Here is a 22801-nt window from a genome sequence, read left to right as displayed (position 1 = left end):
CACCCCAGCTAGATGAGTAGTAAACTACATGAGAGCAGTTTGTAGGGTGGGCCCGATAAAGCCAGCCATCACTGCTCTTTCCAAATCTTAGAATTATAGATTGTTGCAGCACTGAAAGAGGCCAATCAGCCTAACAAATCTGTGCTAGTGCTTTTCTCCATGAGCCACCTAGTCAATAGACACAGCCGTACTCCCCCATATATTTCAATAGTCCATTTTTTCCAGCAAGTATATAATTCCTGTTGAAAAGACTTGCATACCTGCAAGACCACTGGGAAATTTACCAGTGGGTAGTTAAATGGGGCCCTGTTTGAGGCATTTGGAACCCGTTAAGGATCTGGGATGCAACAGGTTCGCCCATAAAACTTTGGCTGCTGGTCACTGGAGTCAGCAAGGCATGACAAGCCCCAAAGCAGGATTGGAATCTGTACTGGAGCCCAGGGCCTGTGAACATTTGAATCGCAATGTGTATTCATCAAAAAAAAGTCATGCTGGATCTGCACCATGCACTGGAATTCTTGTAGCGAACTGAGGATCTCCTTGGAAGGGAACTTACATGTCTTAGCATCCCCCTTGCCTTCTGTGAAAGAACTTGCATTTATATACTACCTTTCACATCCTCAGCACGTCCCAAAGCACTTCACAGTCAATGGAATACTTTTAAAGTTTGGTCATGTTGTAATGTAGTGAAGGAGAGATGACAAAAGTACGTTCAAAGCTGAATGAAAATTGATTCTAGGATCACAAAGCACAGAATATTACTGTACTTCTGCTGTGTGGGAGCACACGGGTACATTATAGAAATGTTGTTAAAGAAGGAAGCCATTTGGCTCACACTTCCTGTCCAATGCTAGCTACCCCACCAGAGCTATCTAGTTTAATCCTATTTCCCTGCTCTTACCTGTACCTTTAAAATTTTTTTGCACTTATTTGATCTGAGTGGAAACAAAACTGGGGAGCAAGTGCAAAATGAGGCTGTGAGTCAGTAGGACTCAGGGAACATCACTTAACTTTAAGTATAAAAATTTTAAGTGACAGTCCCAGAGAATGATATTCCGCCATGGGATGGAGGGAGTTCTTAGTTGTACTGTATATGGAACCTGAATGGGTGAGGAAGATTACTAATTTTGTTATGAAGATCCTTTCTGAAAACAGTTCACCTGCAAGGTCAATCTGAAATCGTTTCCTACATTACAACAGTGGCTACATTTCAAAAAGTACTTCATTGGTTGTAAAGCGCTTTGGGACGTCCAATGGTCGTGAAAAAGCACTATATAAATGCAAGTCTTTCTTTCTTTGAAAACATTTGTGCCTTTTTTGATTCACTCACCCATTTCCATTTTGCTATCCACTGCTGCTGGTCCTTCTGGTATCACACTCTTCACTTGTAGAAACTCATCTGGCTCATCACCACCAATAATGGTGAATCCAAATCCCATGCTGCTCTTCTTCAGTGATGTTGTAAGAAATGTTCCCTTCAGCTGTGAAACATCTCGAGTGAAGAGTGGCTTTTCTATGTTGATAATGCAAAGAAAAAAACATTTAAAAAAAACCTTTGTGAGACTTGTGCCATCACAGTGCTAAAGACACTGAGAGTGTGCGGTTTTAATTTTTATTTTTAACCCTTTTAGACCCAATTTTGTAAAAAATAAAATCAGTTTATTAATTTTACAACGATTAATACAAAAATAGTGACAAATTTCATTGCTCATCATACTTTAGTAGAGAATTTAGCAGATAAAGCAAACTGCATTTTGAATAATGTGGAAAGGAAAGGGTTAAAAACAATTACTGTAAGCATGCTATAAGCAGGTAACAGAAGACCACATTCCACTTCCAGTGCCTTTGACAACAAATAATGAGCTGTGATGTAGAATTCCCCACTACAAATGTCTGCTTTACAACAGTGCAGCTTGACTGTGAAGTTGCACTTTGACATACCATACAGCCTGTACATTCCAGCACTGTCACTCCGATACTGAGACAGGTCATTCGTACTGCGCGACCGCTGAGGCAGAGAGCCTGGGCAGGTATGTTTGGGTCTAGGTAATGTTGATGATGAGCCTTCTACAGTTATAAAGGAGAAAAACCCTCATTCTTAGGCCTTGATCTTATGAATAATGACTATACTCTATAGAATATTGATAGTTCCATGCTACTTAATTCAAAAGAACATTAATCTCCACCAATTCCAATATGTCCTAGTTTGTAGCTACAGCATCATTTCTGTTATGATTGATGCTTTAATTACATTATATTCGCTTTATGCATTAGTCCTGAAACATATTGAAAAGCCTCTAAAGGTTAATAAGATACACTAACAGTAATATACTTTAGCACATAAGAAAGACATCACAATAACAAAGCATTCAACATTCCAAATTTTATGCCATTTACATACAGTATTATAACGATATTACCTCGGAAACCTGGTGCTGGCATAAGGTAGGGCACTAGATCCTGCTGCATTGGATGTTGCTGCTGCAACCTCTTCTTTGCTTCGAGAGCAGGATTTTCAAACTGGGTTTTTCGATTTATGTGACTAAAGCGTCATATGGAAAAAAGAAAAATAGCAAGAGCAGAAGAATGGCACAAAGAAAGCATTGAAATAAGAGTAATCAAGAGTAGGAAATATGCAAGGAAGAAAAAATCCAGGGGACAGCAAGAGGTGACAAAAAACAAAGACATACTTATTATATTGTCTTCAGGTCTTAAAGGTACCAATATGTATGTATGTCTGATAGTTTTAGCTCAAAAAGAGAACAAGTTATTTATCCTGCAAAGCTCATCATTTTGTAATCACAATTCACATTTACAAGAATCTCTATATGAAACAGTTGATGTCACAATTCACCTTAATGAAAAAATGAAAGCATAATGAAAAGCTGAACATTCAATGAAATTGTAGAATGAAGTAATAATTGCCACACACAATGCAGTCACTTTGAAGATACTGTGAAAAGTTCTTCTGTAGATCTGTGATCTAATTATTTTTTTCTGAACTATTAGTAATACGATACTGTTCAGCAAACTTACTCAACATAATAGGTGCCATAGACTGGATCATCTATTTTCTCCCAACCATATGGAAGTTCTGAAATGACAGAAAGGTAATCACAGATAAAAATATGTATTGATAGCAAACACTGATTTATACAGATCATTTCTCTGCCATCTTTCTAAAGACGCCTATCAACTGATTTAAATAAAAATTGAGAAACCAAGGTGAAGTGTCAAGGCCCATAATGCAGGACACCAGCAAGGTTGAGAAGAGTAAAAGAGAATACAGGTGAAACAGGAAGTAATGATAAGGAGATGCCAAGCTTGGGGTTTAAGAGCTTGAAGATTGTAGAAACTGCGCGGTAAGTCCTGATTTCAATACAGTGGGGGTATAGGGTGAAGAAAGAGCATGTAGGACAGGAGATTTGGAGTTTAGCAGTTACAAAGATGAAAGTTCAGAGGAACACCAACATTATACCATTGATATAACAGAGAGAAACAAAAAACGTTGCAATGAAGTAGGAAAGACTGGATGCTGGAAATGATAGAGGGATTCCCTATCAGATGACAAGTTTTTTTCCTTGTATCTTGTCCAGGATTACAAAAGAAATGCGAGAAGAGGGAAGATAGGACAGCAGTATTCACGCCTTTGATGAATTTAGCCTTTTTGGAGATTTAGGAATTGTTGAGTGGAAAGGAAGTATTTGACAGGAAAGAGGACATTGAGCTTCTCATTGACTGCTTCATGATGATATGCTTATTGCCTGTAACAAGGACATACCAATGGGCTTTTATGGGAGGGGGTAGAGGAACCATTAATGGCATGGTTATACCTAACCTTTTGGTGTGAATCTTGCATTTATAATGTAAAAAAAATTACAACTAAGATTTAAATTAAATTGCTCGAGGGGAGAAGAACTACATCCCCACACATTGCAAATGCAAGAAGTCCATAGAATGACACACTCTCCACAATGGTTTAGTGGGTAAATATGCTGCACGATGTGGTACTGAGACTTACAGACCAGAAGGTCCCAGGCATGATTCCTGATCTGTACTCAGTGGGAGCAGCAGTTGGGCTACTGTAAGTGGCCTCAATGCCCCTGTACTAGAGAGAAGTAAAAAAAATCAGGGAGGGTTCCCACTCCCAATTAATATCCAGTGGTTTCTGCTGAAAAATGCTTATGCCTGGCTGACAGGCAAAGGAAGGATCGGGCTTGGCTGTGATGCTCTCCAAGGAAAAATAGCTTTCACATTGTCTGAACTTGCACTTGAAAGTGGGATTAGAGGGCTGCTGCCCGGTGAACCATACCCCAACAAAAGCCAGTACCTTCAAGAAAAGCAGTAGAGCAAATCACAAAGAACAGCAGAAGTTGAACACAGAGGCCTAGAAATTGGGTATAGCCCGGCTTGAGGCGTTAGAACTGGCGCTGCGCAAAGTTTATAGCCAGACGAAACTTATCGCCGTCTGGCGCGATATTGGGTTGCATCGCCCCTAAAGGTGATTGAGGCGCGAATTCAGGCGTTACACGGGACTCCTAAGGCGCTAAACTTCCGGCGCAACCCAATATCGGAGCGGACGGGCTCAGCGCAGGTGCTCTCAATTACCGATGACCACGAGACTTCCAGGCGCCGGCTAGCTCTTAAAGGGGTGGGTCAGTCAGCTTCAGCATCCACACTCTGCGCCTTGCAGGCCTCAGAATCGGCGCAGGCCCTTCTCTGGCGATAAAAACTTGGACCAGATGGAGAAGGTGAGACAGAGAGCAGAGCGCTTCATCAATGAGGCTCTGGAGCAATTGGTGGCCGCAGTGGAGCGCCGGCGAGATGTTCTCTACCCAGACAATGGCAGGAGGCCGAATCATAAGGACTACCGACGAGCTTGGAGGGATGTATGCCAGAGGGTCAACTCCAGCAGCATGGTGACCAGGCGCCCTGTCCAATGCAGAAAGAAATTCAACGACCTCACTTGGGTCGTGAGGGTGGGTGTTGTTCCTGCAAACTTCTGCATCCCTTCATTTGCACCTGACTTTATGGCTACAGGGTGGCCTGTGCCCCATTGGCCATCTGCCAGCATGCACCCATGGCCCTGTCTGGGCACACACATACACATTTGACTCAGGGCGTCATGTAAGGGCTCTTGCACCATGGGGGGCGTGAGATGATCACTCAGGGCATCAGGTAACATAACTTCCCCTCCTTTCCCCTGCAGTCCATGCTGGCGAGGATTGGCAAAGACCAGCTTCGCACCGGTGGAGGACCTCCACAAGTGGTCACTCTCACGGATCTCGAGGAGAGAGTCCACCAGATTCTTGGAGGACGTCTGAGTGGTCCTGTAACCACTGCAGCTACCGACCCCATTGGCGACATCGATGGTAAGGTTCTCACCTCCTACAACTGTCTCCTTCTACTTGTTCCCCCCGCCAGCATGCTTTCTCACTGTGGACCCATGTCATTGCCTTGCCGCAATCTGGTATCCCTTGCTGCGAACCTGTCCTTTTGCTAAAGCCACTCTTCCACCTCCCTGCTTTCAGATGCTGCATCACCAGCTCGGGAGCCGGGCCCTCAAGCTGCCAGTGCCAGTGCCTCCGAAGGCTCAATGAGAAAATTACTGTTCAACAGAAGGTCAGCAACTCTCTCCAGCAACGATCAGGATGGCCAGCCCAAATGGCTGCAGCTTTTATACTAGTGCTGTCCCCTTTAAATAGCGCCCCCCGAGTCCGAGAAGGGCCTGGGAACGCTCCATCCAACTGTCACTAATAGCGCCAGGCGGAAAGGTTGTGGGCGCCACCGAATATCCGGTCCGGGGCGCAAAAATGGCGTTGCACACTGAAATGACATCATGATGGGAGGTGGCGCTATATTCACAGCGCCCGCCCGAAAATTGGGTAACGCCCCAATTCTCGGGCTCTTTAGGCGCTAATCGCTGGCGCTACCAACCGAATTTCTAGGCCAGAATCTCATGCTTTTACTTTCCCCACTGAAATTTAAAAGCTGGGCCCAAGAAAATATAAGCATCTGCATGCTTCTGTTACCCGTATGAAAGAATCCATACATGGTACTGTGTGAGGCTTAATGAAATGACCTTGATTGAGGAAGATAAGATGTATGGAAAGTGAATAGAAATTATGAGATGAAGTCATCTCACACATGTCAATCAATAGTATAACTTTACCCATTGGTCAGATATGTGCATCTTGTAGTTTAGAGAGGTAGTTGTATATCTTACAAGGACATGTAAATTAGTGATTTATAGCTCAGAAAGGTATACATAAAAAGTGGCGAATTGTAAGCGCTGTATAGTAGATAGGCCTTGTTTCCCAGAATCAGGTTCACTTGATTATGTAAGTATTTCACTTTATTTGGACAATCAAGCTTTGTATAAGGGAAATTTTGCTTGTGTGCATATTGTCTTACCGTGTAATAGCTAGTTAACACACCCTTGCTCTGGCCAGCAAAAGGTAATCAGAATATGCTGGTCAAGATAAGACGCATACATATGCTTGTTCAGCATCAGCAGAGTGATCCTAGTTAACAGCAAGCTTGTACAGTATGAATGTGGGCTCACTTCACCACGTTTAAGCTTATGAGAATATATGCGGCTATTTTACCACTGACCCACAGTTTCCTAAGCCAATGACAAAATGTTGAAAATTATTTATACTAACAACAGGATATTAGCCAGGATATTAGCTATTTCGATGCACAGTCCTGACTTATCTTAAGAGATTTAAGATGGTAGCAAATACAGGAAACTTTGTGTTATCCGGAGGTGAACCATCCGGCAAGCTGGAGCTACCAGCAAAAATCAGGAGCTGTTTTTATTCTTTTCGTTGCTTTTTTTGAACAGTCAAGCTCTGCAAGGTCTGTAGCTAAGCAACAGCTTCAGCTAGAGATGCTACAGAGACGCTTGCCGACTGTTAGAGGCTGTGCTAAGCAACAGGGTTTGTTGATTCATACGGAGATGAAAATCTCCGTATGTTTCAACATTAGCTCTGGAGTGTCCGGCAGTTTTGAGGGAACGGCAGCAGCTCGGTCCCGTCGGTGCCGGATAGCACAAAGTTTCCTGTAGTATGATACGACACCTGTTAATTACGAAAATTACTTTAACTTCTGTTTTTCATACTGCAGCCATTTCTAAATCTACATTCCTAACTTGAAAATGTAATGTTCTGAATGAAATGCATATGAGAATAAATACTTCCGCAACTTTAAACACAGTGGGGTGGAATTTCCTGTGGTGCGTAATTGAAGTTACACCTAAAATTACGCCCATTAGTGCACCCATTTTGATGATATCTATTTACACCCAAATTTCCTGCCAATTTCATTATTATATGCCAGAAAGTAGAAATGAGCATAAACAAGTTGAAATCAGCGTAAACAGTTGGGGACCAAGCAAAGCACTGAACTCACACCATATATTTCTTCTTTAATTATGAAAACTAAAGTTTCAAGCTATCTAACAATTTTTTGAAGAGGTAACAAGAGAGTTGACAATGGTAATGCAGCAGAAGTAATTTATCTGGATTTTCAAACGCCTTCGATAAAGTACCCTATAATAGACTAATGAATAAGGTCAGAGAATGCGGAGTCAGGGGACAAGTAGCAGAATGGATTGCTAGCTGGCTTCAAGACAGAAAGCAGAGAGTAGGGGTAAAGGGTAGCTATTCACAGTACCAGAAGGTGGGTAGTGGTGTTCCACAAGGATCAGTGCTGGGATCACTGTTGTTCACAATTGACATTAACGATTTAGACTTTGAAATCAAAAACACAATTTCTAAATTTGTGGATGATACCAAATTGGGGGAATAGTCAATACTTAGAAGGACTGCAACAAATTACAGGAGGACATTAATAAGCTTGCAGAATGGGCAAATAATTGGCAAATGAAGTTCAACACAGATAAATGTGAGGTATTACATTTTGATAGGAAGAATATGGAAGTCACTTATCACTAGGAGGGTGCGAGTCTAGGTGGGGTAGAGGAACAAAGGGATCTCAGAGTACAAATACACAAATCACTAAAAGTTGCGCCACAGGTTAGCAAGGCCATTAAAAATGCAAACCAAGCATTAGGGTTTATTTCTAGAGGGATAAAATTGAAAAGTAGGGAAGTTATGCTAAGCCTGTATCGAACCCTGGTTAGACCACTAATACAAAAGCAAAATACTGCGGATGCTGGAAATCTGAAATAAAAACAGAAAATAACAGAAACGTTAACTCTGTTTCTCTCTCCACAGATGCTGCCTGACCTGTTGAGTATTTTCAGCATTTTCTGTTTTTATTCCTGGTTAGACCACACTTGGAGTACTGCGTGCAGTTCTGGTCGCCATATTATAAAAAGGATATAGAGGCACTGGAGAGGGTGCAGAGAAGATTTACAAGGATGATACCAGAAATGCAAGGCTATACACATCAGGAAAGGATGAACAGGCTGGGTCTCTTTTCTCTTGAAAAAAGGCTGGGGGGTGACCTAATAGAGGTCTTTAAAATTATGAAAGGTTTTGATAGAATGGATACAGTGAGAGTGTTTCCACTAAGATAACATAAGATAATCACCAAAAAAGCCAACAGGGAATTCAGAAGAAACTTCTTTACCCAAAGAGTGGTGAGAATGTGGAACTCACTACCACAGGGAGTGGTTGATGTTGTGTATGTACCTTTAAGAGAATAACTGGTCTCAGACTGCAGTACCGGCAGTGACTACCCCTGTATAAAAGGCGCTAGAGAGCCTCTGTTGTTTAGTTTCGTTATGGACTTCCACCAGTAAAGATCTGTTTGTTTTCACTCCTGCTAGTCCGTGTCTCAATCATTCACGGACTTAACACTGGCGATGAGTAAGAAACGAACTTACCTGCAACTCAGCAGCAGCTCCGACGACGTTGTTGAAGGTCGGAGCCAGAAAAAAAAAGAGGCCATTGAAACTCGAGAAACAGGCGTCGACCGTCAGTCATCGATTTAAAAACTTGCAGGAGCGACTTTCCAGAGCCAGGCTGGGTTCCTCGGTCCGTGGTTTCCCAGCTAATCGGGCTGGTGGCAGGTAGTGCTCTGATCCTTCCTGGGCTGCAGCGGGCTGAAGCTCAATCGGGTGGCCTTTCAACGGGGCCAGGCAGCGAGTCGGGAAGCAAAGAGAGAGAGAGAGGGTGGAGCACACAGGGCGCGGCCGGTGTTTCGAAGCCGGGCAGCGTTCGGACCTAAGAAGAGGGAGGGAAGTGTCCCAGAGGGTCCGCTCCACGACGGGAAAATAATAAAAGAAAAAGAATACGCGCAAGAAACCGTGGAAAGCAGCGCTAACAACAGCGGGGAAGAAGGCAAAGCGCGGGAGGCGCCATTTTAGACTTGCAAGATGCCGAAGACTGGCTGTATCACTGCTTTTGATAATACATTAGAGGACTGGACCACGTATGTGGAAAGAGTCGAGGTATATTTCGAGGCAAACGATATAGCGGAGGGGAAACAGGCATCGATATTGCTAAACTTAATGGGCGCTAGAACGTATGGCCTATTGCGGGACCTGATTACTCCAGCCAAACCGAAGGCGAAGAGTTTTAATGAAATTGTTGCTGTCCTCCAGGAACACTTAAACCCTGCACCGCTGTTGATAGCAGAAAGATTTAAATTCCACAGGAGAACTCAGCACAAAGATGAGAGCAATGCTGATTACCTTACGGAACTACGCAAGCTATCAAAGCACTGCCAGTTCGGAGCAGGACTGGCAGATACCCTACGGGACAAATTTGTCTGTGGACTCCTGAGTGAAGGAACACAGAAGAAGTTACTCTCAGAAAAAGTGCTGACGCTAGATAAGGCTTTCAGCGTGGCAGTATCGTATGAAGCAGCAGCCAGGGGAGCTGCAGAAATTCAACAAAAACCACAGGAATACGGCACCCACGAAATGACACGGGGATTTGCAAAATGTTATCGCTGCGGCAGAACTAACCATGACCAGAAGGACTGCTGGTCCAAAGACAAAATATGCAGACAATGCGGGAAGATTGGACACATTGCACGAGTTTGTAGGTCTGGGAAGAAGACCAGCGACAACAAAAAGGCTACTAAGGAACCGTACAAGAAAGTACAAAAGATGACGGACAGTAGTTCCGAAGACCAGATGAGCGATAGTGAATCTGGAAACAGGAGACTAAGCTGTCTCAAACTTCACAATGTAATCGCAAAAGAGGATCACCGAACCATTTGGGTCACTCTCACGATAGCAGGGTCCCAAGTTAAAATGGAATTTGATACAGGATCAGCGCTAACCGTCATGAATCGACGAGACTACGAGCGGCTATTTTCACACATACCCTTGAGAGAGACATCCATCGTCTTGACGACGTATACGGGGCAAAAAGTATACCCCAGAGGAAAAATAAGGGTGCCTGTCGAATACAATGGCAAGAAAATACGGAAATTGTATCTCTACATACTGCCAAATGGTGGACCACCGTTATTGGGACGGGAATGGATGAGGAAGATAAACTTAAATTGGCATTCCATTCATGCAATGACGGTGGACGGTAAAAAAGATGAAGACGTCACTCCTGGACGATTGTCAACAATCTTAGCTAACGCCAAAGAGGTACTTCAACAAGAACTGGGCACGCTTAAAGGCGTAACCGCCTCGTTAAAAATAGAAGAGAATGCAGTTCCCAAGTTTTTCAAAGCGAGACCGGTACCATATGCAATTCGCCCAGCCGTCGAGGCAGAGCTGGAGAATCTGGAGAAGGCGGGCGTGTTGTCTAAGGTCGACTGGAGCGAGTGGGCGACACCCATCGTTCCTGTCATGAAGAAAACGTTAAGCAATAAGTCCGGAGAGCCAAGGAGATTCGCATCTGTGGGGATTTCAAGGTGACGGTGAACCCTGTCCTTCACACAGTACAATATCCTCTTCCAAGGATAGAAGACATCTTCGCCTCACTGTCTGGAGGGAAGCGTTTTACAAAAATTGACCTAGCACAAGCATATTTGCAGATGGAGGTTGAAGAGTCCTCTAGGAAGTATCTCACAATAAACACTCACAAAGGTCTTTACCAGTATCATCGATTGGTATTCGGAGTAGCATCGGCTCCGGCGATATGGCAAAGAGCGATGGAACAAGTCCTGCAAGGGATTCCGGGGACTCAGTGTTACTTGGACGACATCCTTGTAACAGGTGAAGATGACAGTGAACACCTTAACAACCTAGAACAGGTGCTCACTCGACTACGGGAACATGGGCTGCGAGCCAACCGCCCCAAGTGCGAATTTTTTAAGAAACAGATATCGTATTGTGGCCACGTGATTGATGAAGAGGGGTTACATAAGTCCCCTGACAAAATTGAAGCGGTTATTAAGGCCCCAGCGCCTGAAAATGTGTCGCAACTGAGGTCATTCCTCGGGTTGGTGAATTACTATCATAAGTTTTTGCCGAATTTGTCGACAATTCTGCACCCACTGAACGCCCTGCTACGAACGGGGGTAGCATGGAAATGGAGCGATGATTGTAAACGTGCTTTTCAGAAGAGTAAGGACTTAATCACTTCGAAGGAAGTATTGGCTCACTACAACCCAGCACTGCCAATCAGGCTGGCGTGTGATGCGTCTCCCTACGGCATTGGGGCGGTACTGTCACATAAATTCCTTGATGGTTTGGAGAGGCCGATAGCTTTTGCGTCACGCTCGTTAACTTCTGCCGAGCGTAACTACGCCCAGATTGACAGAGAGGCCCTCAGCCTAGTGTGGGGGGTGAAGAAGTTCAATCACTATCTGCACGGTCAAAAATTTACTCTACTAACCGATCATCAACCTCTTGTCTCCATTTTCAACCCGCAGAAGGGCGTACCGATAATGACAGCACAACGGCTGCAGAGATGGTCCCTTTTCCTAGGGGCACACCAATATGACATCGAGTACAAAGGAACTAAACAGCATGGAAATGCTGATGGATTGTCACGTCTACCGTTGCCGACGGTGGAAGAAGAAGACCTTGCAGTGGATCCAATGGAGTTGTTCCACTCGACCATAGTCGAATGTCTCCCTGTGACGAATGCAAACATAGAAAAGGAAACACGGGATGACCCGACACTATCACGGGTCTATGATTTAACGGTGAAGGGATGGCCAGCACATGGCGAACCACTGCTGCCAGCATTCTCGCCGAGAAGAGAACAGCTGTCAGTGTGCAGAGGAACCTTGATGTGTGGATCCAGAGTAGTAATTCCACCTAAGTTGACGGATAGCGTGCTCAATGAGCTTCATGAGGGTCATCTGGGAGGGGTAAAAATGAAGAGCTTAGCCAGAGCGTTTGTGTGGTGGCCGGGAATCGATGGAGAAATCGAAGAGATGACCAAGAGCTGTGCAGGATGCCAGAAGGTCCAAAACGCCCCACCACAAGCTCCTCTGCATCCATGGGAGTGGCCCTCATCTCCATGGCAAAGGGTGCACATTGATTTTGCTGGTCCCTTCATGGACTCGATGTTTTTAATTGCGGTGGATGCACATTCAAAGTGGCCAGAGGTAATAAAAATGTCCTCAACCACCACAGAAAAAACTCTCACAGTTTTACGAACCATATTCGCCAGGAATGGGCTGCCTGAACAGATTTGCTCTGACAATGGACCACAGTTTGTGTCTGAAGAGTTCCGGAGGTTCTTAAAGAACAATGGTGTTAAGCATTACACATCTGCCCCATATCATCCAGCCACTAATGGATTGGCCGAGAGGTTTGTCCAAACATTCAAGAAGGCTATCAAGGCAATGTGTAATGAAGATATACCCCTACAACACAAGGTGAACAACTTCTTGTTTGCCTACCGGAATGCGACACATGCGGTTACCAACCAAACTCCAGCCATGATGTTCTTCAATCGAAGACTACGATGCCGCTTGGATTTGGTTAAGCCAAACGTCCGAAGAGATGTGGAGAACAGGCAGTTTCAGAATATGAATGAATGGCCGACCAGGAGTTTTAAGATAGGTCAACCAGTTTTGGCCCGGGACTACCGCACTGAGAAATGGCAGCCAGGAACGATTTGTACACGACAAGGACCTCTCATGTATACTGTGGACGTTGGGGAGAGCCTTGTAAGACGCCATGCTGACCAGATTCTAGAGTCACTGGAAAACATCAACTCCACACCACGATCTGATACACCTGGTAATGAAATCGACATTCCAATTGCAGCTACCGCAGAACCGGTAATATTGGAAGCAGATGAACCAAACAACGACATTGATTCCGACAACATTGCCAGAAGAACCTGTTACCCCAAAGAGGCGTTATCCAGACAGAATCAGGAAGCCTCCTCAAAGACTGAACTTATAATTGCTTAAACTTAACCACTGTATCTAGTAACAGTAATTGTGATTGTAATTCGTTATCATTTAGTTGTTAAATGAATGTTATGTACTGTTTATCTAAAAGGGGAGGAATTGTTGTGTATGTACCTTTAAGAGAATAACTGGTCTCAGACTGCAGTACCGGCAGTGACCACCCCTGTATAAAAGGCGCTAGAGAGCCTCTGTTGTTTAGTTTCGTTATGGACTTATGATTTCGTTATGGACTTCCACCAGTAAAGATCTGTTTGTTTTCACTCCTGCTAGTCCGTGTCTCAATCATTCACGGACTTAACAGTTGAAGCCCATATTGTAGTATGGATGCATTTAAGGGGAGGCTGGACAAACATATGAGGGAGAAGGGAATAGAGGGTTACGCTGATATAGTTAGATGAGGAAAGACGGGAGGAGGCTCGAGTGGAGCATAAACACCGGCATGGACTGGTTGAGCCGAATGGCCTGTTTCTGTGCCGTATATCCTATGTATGCAATCCTAAGTATGTAATCATTCATGCAGATTAGGCACAGCATGTTTAAGAACATGCAATCGTAGAAGCTTTTAAATGTTCAGTGTGACTTATACTGAAGTCATAAAAATGCATACAAAGCAACAGAAAATACAGTGCCGGCCTCAGTGAGGATACATTTAAAAAAAATCATTCAAAAAAAAAAATCACCAGAAAATTACTTTGTTTCCTGCTGTGCCCAGAATTTTGTGCTTAATTTTACACCCATTTTGAAGCAATGTAATTGCAAACCATTCACTCCCACGGCTCTTTGGCCTGGGGATGGAGCCGTAATAATGCGGTGAGATGCATTCGGGCACAGGGATCGACAGCTGGGCATCAAACAGCGGTGAAATTTGGGTGTATCATAATGATGTGCTGTCCCAAGTTAATTCCATCTCTTATGATGGGTATTTGCTTTATGCCCCAATTGTAAATGTCTCAGGGCTCCAATACACAGGAAATTCTACCCCATTATTCAATATTAAATTACAATATATTGCTTGAATTTAATAAATATAAGTTGAATGTCATTTGCAATTTTACACCCACTTTATTCATACAACAGTAATACTGTAATAAGGTTTTTCATTACAGACAACAAATAAGGATTATAATTGTCCTTAACAAAATAAAATAAAAATCTTGGAAAGTACCATTATAACACAAGTGTTTTGGTCAAATGTCACATAACAACAACTAATTGTAATGGCCCTAGACAACCTGCCTACAATTTTCCTTAATGACATTTCAAAACTTGTATTATCCTTCCCCAGCCTGTGCTGCAGGAAACTGATCCAATTCCCTTCAACTCCTGGCTCGCTCTTAAAAAAATGCCATCATTTGGTCTTTTAAATGTTCTTAGTCTCTCCTTGAGGTTTTATTCAATTATACACCATAGAGAGCTTGTTAAAGTGCAAATACAATCTCTCTATGAGTAGGAATGAAACTGCTAATTCAGGTGAAATGAAGTGCACTTTTGTAATGTAGACTCACGCCCAATGGGTTGAGACTACCTAAAGTCATTTGACTTACACTTTTACAGCCAGTGGATGAATGAGAATTCCTTGCCAACATTCTGAGCTGGATTCAAACACAGGTCCCAGAGATTAAAGTTCAGTGCTTTGACACACTGCACCACCTAGTATTCTACTAACTTTTACCTAGACTTAAAAAAAACATTTTCCAGCTGTGACACAACTCTAATTTTATATTATTTTGGCACCAATTAGTGTTGAGTCATATGTACTTTAATTGAGACTTGAATGTTCGTCCTTTTTTACATTTACTGGCTACATAACAGTACTATCTTCAACACTTTTTTTTGGTGAAGTGCTGATGCAAAACAGAGTGGTTTGACAATGGTGTCAGTTACAGTTATGCCACAGCTGCTGCACATCATTAGTGGTTCGACACTAACTCTTTTAGATGGTCTGCCCATGGACTTAATGATTTTGAGGCATTTGATGCTTTAAGACCATGATGACTTCAAATGTGTACCACAGATGGGGCAGAAGTGTTAAAGTTTACTGCAGTAATTATATTCTAGCACACTACTTGCTATAAAGTAATTTGAATTTTTCAATGCACAGTGCAATATCTACCATGAATACATAACAGAGCAATTGTGTTTGGTAGACAGAAAGATTACATTTTCAACAATTTCTAAAAATGACGTATTAATCAGAGAGAATAAAATCACCGTACAAGCATTTAGTTTTGATACAGCATGCTCTAAACATCAGCAACTTTTGATTTCCCTCTCCCCCGACCTGGAATTGTGACAGTGATGTCTGAAAAATGTCCGCTATTATTTTGAATAGCACTCTACACATTGAAAGTTACCATTGCTGCTGGGATCAGCTGTTTTTCTAGCTAACAAATAGTATTTTCCCTCACTAAAAACCTCAACATGGCCAAAATACGTTGTATGGCAATCTGGAAGCACTACTTGACATCGCCAGGAGTAAATAAGTGTTGTAGAATATTTCTACAAATGCTGCGCATATTTTTGAGAAACAATGCTCAGCAGCCAAATCTTTAAAAACGTTTGAAATTACTTTTCAAGTCATAACTTGCAATAATTGCCGGAATATTCTGCACATTAATACTTTGGTGCAACCAATGTACTGTAAATTGATGTTTAGCACAGATGCTATTTAAAAAAATATAAGTGACACAAATAGTAGTTGGAAAAATGAATGATAAGTCTCGGATAATGATGTCATGAAGACATGAATAAAACAAGCATAAGATCATAAATATCCAAAATGATATTGAGAGCTAATACTAACCCACTGATGAACCATGAGTAGTCAATGCTTTTGTTACCTATTCTAGAGTTAATTTTCTCTTGCAGAGTACAATACAATTATGTTAATTCTGATAAATGTATAATAAACACTTGCAAGAATTTCACAAGTCTTTTTTAAACATAAATGTGGTCTTGAATAATTCCTTCACTTAAATATTTTATCACAAATCAAAAATGTTTGCCTTATGACCAACCATCCTCTCCTGGCCATGGCTGAGTTTTTCTGGCCTGGGTCATTTGCACTCTTGGCACAGACCAGCCCACTCACAGAACCTTGTACTGGCATTGGAACAGGGGTGGGGAGGCGTAAACACACACAGTCCTGGCCCTGAGTCCCAAACTTCATACTGGGGATCCAAACGCCTTTCCTAATGGATCCAGAAATCGTTGGGGTGTTGCCGGACCTCAGCAAATACTGCAGTCTATGGAGTGTCCTGGTGCAGGTTGTGCTGCCAAGTATAATTTTCCTGAGCAGAAAAGTACCTTTGTGTGCCCCTCTGCTTTGGTGCACTACGGGCAGACAATGAGGAAAGTGAGGAGGGAGGGCCCAGAAACGCCCTCTCCCACCTCAGCTGTGAGAATACATGGAGTCTACTGCAGGCACAGGCCCAGTGACATCATAGAAACTTACAGCACAGGAGGCCTCTGCTGGCTCTTTGAAAGAGCAGTCGTACTTAGTCCCACATCCCCGCTTTTTGTTCATAACCCTGTAAGTTCCTCATACTCAAGTACCTGTCCAACTCCCTTTTAAAATTATTCATGGAATCAGCTTCCACCACCTTTTCAGGTAGAGCGCTCCAGATCCCGACAACTCTCCGAGTGAAAAGATTTTTCCTCAACTCCCCTCTAGATCTTTTGCCAATGATTCTAAATCTATGATCTCTGGTTATTGACCCACTCGCCAGAAGGAATAGTTTTTCTCTATCTACTCTATCAAAACCTCTCATCATCTTGAAAACCTCTATTAGGTCACCTCTAACCTACTCTGTTCCAAGGAGAACAGTCTTAATTTTTCCATTCTCTTCTCATAACTGAAGTCCCCCATCCCTAGTAAACCTCCTCTGTACCCTTTCTAAGGCCTTTACATCTTTCCTGAAATGTGGTGTCCAGAATTGTCCACAATTCTCCAGCTGAGGCATAACCAATGATTTGTAAAGTTCTACCATGATCTATTTGCTTTTATATTCTATTCCTCTATTTATAAGCCCAAGTAACCCATATGCTTTTTTAACCACCTGATCAACTTGTCCTGCCACCTTTAAGGATTTGTCTATATGGACTCCAAAGTCTCTCTGCTCATCTACATTTTTCAAAACCATGCCATTTATTTATAGTATATATACTGTCTTAGAAACATAGAAAAATAGGAGCAGGAGTAGGCCATTCGAGCCTGCTCCGCCATTCAATATGATCATGGCTGATTCTCTATCTCAATACCATATTCCCGCGCTCTCCCCATATTAGTCCTCCCAAAGTGCATCACTTAGAAACATAGAAGATAGGAGCAGGAGTAGGCCATTCGGCCCTTCGAGCCTGTTCTGCCATTTAATCAGATCATGGCTGATCATCCAAATTCAGTACCCTGTCCCTGCTTTCTCCCCATATCCCTTGATTCCTTTAGCCTTAAGAAATATATCTAATTCCTTCTTGAATATATTTAATGAATTGGCCTCAACTGCCTTCTGTGGTAGAGAATTCCACAGGTTCACCACTCTCTGGGTGAAGAAATTCATCCTCATCTCAGTCCTAAATGGCTTACCCCTTATCCTTAGACTGTGACCCCTGGTTCTGGACTCCCCCGCCATCGGGAACATCCTTCCTGCACCTGGTCTGTCTAGTCCTGTTAGAATTTTATAAGTTTCAATGAGATCCCCTCTCATTCTTCTAAACTCTAGCAAATACAAGCCCAATCGACCCAATCTCTCTTCATACGTCATTCCTGCCAGCCCAGGTATCAGTCTGGTGAATCTTCGCTGCACTCCCTCCATGTCAAGAACATCCTTCCTCAGATATTGCGACCAAAACTGCACACAATACTCAAGGTGTGGTCTCACCAAGGCCCTGTACAACTGCAGCAAGACATCCTTGCTCCTGTACTCAAATCCTCTCGCTATGAAGGCCAACATACCATTTGCCTTCTTAACCGCCTGCTGCACCTGCATGCTTACCTTCAGTGACTGGTGCAAAGGACACCCAGATCTCGTTGCACTTCCCCTTTTCCCAATCTATTGCCGTTCAGATAATAATCTGCCTTCCTGTTTTTGCCACCAAAGTGGATAACCTCGCATTTATCCACATTATACTGCATCTGCCATGCATCTGCCCAGTCACCCAACCTGTCTAAATCATACTGGAGTTTCTCTGCATCCTCCTCACAGCACACAATCCCATCCAACTTTGTGTCATCTGCAAATTTGGAGATATTACATCTAGTTCCCTCGTCTAGGTCATTAATATATATTGTGAATAACTGGGGTCCTAGCACCGATCCCTGCGGTACCCCACTAGTCACTGCCTGCCACTCGGAAAAAGACCCGTTTATTCCAACTCTCTGCTTCCTGTCTGCCAACCAGTTCTCTATCCAAGTCAGTACCTTACCCGCAATCCCATGTGCTTTAACTTTGCACGCTAATCTCTTATGCGGGACCTTATCGAAAGCCTTTTGAAAGTCCAAATACACCACATCCACTGGTTCTCCCTTATCTATTCTACCAGTTACATCCTCAAAAAATTCCAGTAGATTAGTCAAGCATGATTTACCTTTTGTAAATCCATGTTGACTTTGTCCGATCCTGTCACTGTTTTCCAAGTGCTCTGCTATTACATCCTTTATAATGGACTCTAGCATTTTCCCCACTACCGATGTCAGGCTTACCGGTCTATAATTCCCCGTTTTCTCTCTACTGCCTTTTTTAAATAACGGGGTTACATTAGCACTTCACACGTCTCTGCATTGAACTCCATCTTCCATGCCTCTTCCAATTTCACCATTCTGTCTATGTCATCCTGAAGTCTATAACTATCCTCATCATTATCTACTACTTTGCCTAGTTTTGTATCACCTCCAAACTTTATAATGCTGCTCCTTATACCCGAGACTAAGTCATTTATAAAAATTGAAAAGAGTAATGGACCCAAAACTGACCCTTGGGTAATACCACTGCCAGTCTGAAAAACATCCATCCACCACCACCCTTTGCTTCCCGTCACTGAGCCCATTTTGTATCCATACCACCACTCCCCCCTTAATTCCATCTTCTTAGCAAGCCTTCTGTGTGGTACTTTGTCGAATGCCTTCCGAAAGTCCATATATACATCTACTGCACTACCTTGATCAACTTTCTCTGTTACCTCATCAAAGAATTCAATCAAGTTAGTCAGACACGATTTGCTTTTAACAATCCATGCTGGCTCTACTTAATTAACCCATGCCTTTACAAATGAAGGTTTATTTTGTCCCTGATAATGGTTTCCAATAACTTCCCCACCTCCGATGTTAAGCTGACTGGCCTGTAGTTTCCTGGTTTATCCCCCTTTCTTGAATAGTGGTATCAACATTAGCAACCCTCCAGTCCTCCAGCACTACTTCTGCATCCAATCAAGATTGAAAGATCGAGACCAATGCCTCTGCTATTTCTACCTTTGCTTTTTTCAGTAACGTAGGATGCATTCCATCTGGACCAGGTGTCTTACCAGCTTTCAGTAATGCTAATCTTTTTAGTACATCTTCTCTATCTATTACTATCCTTTCCATAACTTCCCTCTCCTCTTTTAGTGTAACCTTCACATCATCCGCTTCCTTTGTGATCCAGGGCGCATTAGCTTTGGATGCTCTACCATTTCCCTTCAAAGGAATATGCCTCGTTTGTACCAGAACGATCTCTGCCCTGAATGCCTTCCATTGCTTCATTACTGCCTTTTCTTATCTACCTGTGGTAGGTCTCTTCTTAAATCACTGAAATTAGCTCTTCCCAAGTTGAACATTTATACCTTTGATATTTTTTGGTCTCTTTCCGTAATTACTCTAAACCAAATTCTGTTGTGGTCACTGTTAGCTAGATGCTCTCCTAATGTAACACACTCCAGTTGACTACCAGAACCAGATCCAACACTGCTTCCTTCCTTGTTGGACTGGAGACATATTGATCGAGAAATATCAGAAATCACATATCAGAAATTCCTCTCCTTCCTTACCCTTAGCACCAGGTTTTTTCCCCAGTCTATATTAGGGTAATTAAAGTCTCCTAATATTACTACTCTATTTTTGTTACACACTTTTGAAATTTACCAACAGATTTGCTCATCTCTCTCCTGCACACTGTTTGGAACTCTGTAAAAAAAAAAACTCCCAGCAATATAACAGCTCCACTTCTGTTCCTCAACTCAAGCCAAATAGATTCAGTCCTAGAACTATGTAGTGTATCATTTCTATTTAGAACTGTAACATCATCCTTAATCGCTGCCATGCCCCCTCCTCTTTTTCCTTCTCTTTCATTCCTGAATACTTGTTAACCGGGAATATTAAGAACCCATTCCTGGCCTTGTTTGAGCCATGTCTCTGTTAATGCAACAACATCAGAATCCCATGTAGCAAGTTGTGCCTGCAGCTCACCAACCTTATTAGTTACACTACAGACATTGACGTACATACAATTTAATACCTCCTTCATCACTTTTGCTATTTTCCTCAATCTGGCCCCTGCAATCTTTGAGATATTTCTAATTTACTGCTGTTTATATCTCGGTGTTCTCTGATCCAATTTCTGCTATTTTTTGGTTTCCTTTCTGCTGCTAAATTAGTTTAAACCCACCCTAACAGTACTAGTTAACCTCTCAGTGAGAACATCAGTTTGAGGACACTCCAGAAATTCTGTAATAACAACAGAAAATGCTGGAAAAACTCAGCAGGCCAGGCAACATCCGTTCTGTAGCTGCATCGTGGGGATGGAGACCTGATGGAACGGAAACCCTCCCCCTTTTCCTCTTTGCTGGACCGAGTAACTGAGGCACAACAAAGGGGAAAAATCTGCCTTCATATTTTTGGGTTTTAATTAGTAATGTTCATTTAAATTCCAAATTCGTCTTTCCCTCTACCTGATCCGTAATATCATTTAGTACAGTGTTTAATCTCAAGATATCAGAGTTTGGAAACTATTGAGATACTTTGTGACAAAAAATTTTATTTTTAGCTTACTGGCTGTCCTTTTTAATCCACTCACAATAAGTAAGGAGTTTAAAAATTAGCTGCAGGTAAATTCAATGTCATCAATTTAAATCAATACCAATGTTGCAAGGTTTTGCAGACAAGAGAAAGAATCAAGCCACATAATTCAACCATAAACAGTGCTGTGTGATTGGTTCAATTATGTGTATGATGACTGATGACTCCTTTTTGAATTGATTTGGAGGGAGCCCTGGCAAATATTAGAGGTATTTAAGTAAGTTGAAGCGTTCAAAACAAAGAAAATCAGTTTGGAACCTACAAGAGTTAGGTCCGGCCAGTGTAAGGTCCCACAGTAGTGAGAAATACAAGAGGAAAAGTATCAACACATATATAAAAATTAACACAGAAGAAGTAGTAATTTAGTATGCAGATTGTGAACAGTTGTTTTACATAAGAACATAAGAAATAGGAGCAGGAGTAGGCCAATCGGCCCCTCAAGCCTGCTCCACCATTCAATAAGATCATGGCTGATCTGATCCTAACCTCAAATCTTCTATCACTCTCCATCCCACCCGAACCCATGTGATCTCCAGGGAGAGGCAAAAAAAGTTAAAAAACCCAATGGCCAATTTGGGAGAAAAAATCTGGGAAATTCCTCTCCGGCCCATCTAGGCGATCGAAACTCTTCCAGGAGATCACTCTGTCCCTATAATTTCTACAGTACTTACCTTCTGTAAAGGCGCTCTCCACCCCAGCCAGGAAGAGGAATAAAACCATCTCCTGAAATCTAACACAGAATCAGAACACAAGAAGTAGGAGCAGAACCAGGCTACACGGCCCCTGGGCCCGCTCCACTACCCACAGGGCCATGACCATTCCGAATCTATACTCATGTCCAATTTCCTGCCCGCTCCCCGTAACCCTTAATTCCCTTTACTTCTAGGAAACTATCTATTTCTGTTTTAAATTTATTTAATGATGTAGCTTCCACAGCTTTCTGGGGCAGCAAATTCCACAAACCTACCACCCTCTGAGTGAAGAAGTTTCTCCTCATCTCAGTTTTGAAAGAGCAGCCCCTTATTCTAAGATTATGCCCCCTAGTTCTAGTTTCACCCATCATTGGGAACATCCTCACCGCATCCACCCGATCAAGCCCCTTCACAATCTTATATGTTTCAATAAGATTGCCTCTCATTCTTCTGAACTCCAATGAGTAGAGTCCCAATCTACTCAACCTCTCCTCATATGACCACCCCCTCATCCCTGGGATTAACCGAGTGAATCTTCTTTGTACTGACTCGAGAGCAAGTATGTCTTTTCTTAAATATGGACACCAAAACTGTATGCAGTATTCCAGGTGCGGTCTCACCAATACCTTGTATAACTGCAGCAATACCTCCCTGTTTTTATATTCTATCCCCCTAGCAATAAAAGCCAACATTCCATTGGCCCTCTTGATCACTTGCTGCACCTGCATACTAACTTTTTGAGTTTCGTGCACCA

At 42.7% G+C, this 22801-nt stretch overlaps 1 protein-coding gene across 29 annotated transcripts in view; it reads right to left on the bottom strand.

The window, feature by feature from the left end:
• The window catches only part of magi2a (membrane associated guanylate kinase, WW and PDZ domain containing 2a), an 888182-nt gene that overhangs the window by 138729 nt on the left and 726652 nt on the right, over positions 1-22801 (bottom strand). For 22 of the 29 annotated variants that reach the window (XR_015081568.1, XM_086010373.1, XM_086010375.1 and 19 more), the window contains 4 exons: positions 3037-3094; positions 2421-2542; positions 1942-2067; positions 1331-1513 (listed from right to left, as the gene is read on the bottom strand). Coding sequence is in view for 28 of the 29 variants with exons in the window: in XM_086010373.1 (XP_085866499.1) it covers positions 1331-1513; positions 1942-2067; positions 2421-2542; positions 3037-3094 (489 nt within the window). In the remaining variant the exon portion in view is untranslated. The remainder of the gene's footprint in view (positions 1-1330; positions 1514-1941; positions 2068-2420; positions 2543-3036; positions 3095-22801) is intronic. The other 7 variants (XM_086010382.1, XM_086010384.1, XM_086010386.1 and 4 more) reach the window with 1 other exon arrangement.

Source organism: Somniosus microcephalus, chromosome 17 (assembly GCF_052327205.1).
Source record: "Somniosus microcephalus isolate GS21.2 chromosome 17, FLI_Smic_1.0, whole genome shotgun sequence".
Classification (NCBI taxonomy): Eukaryota; Metazoa; Chordata; class Chondrichthyes; order Squaliformes; family Somniosidae; genus Somniosus; species Somniosus microcephalus.
This window is presented reverse-complemented; position numbering and strand designations above follow the sequence as displayed.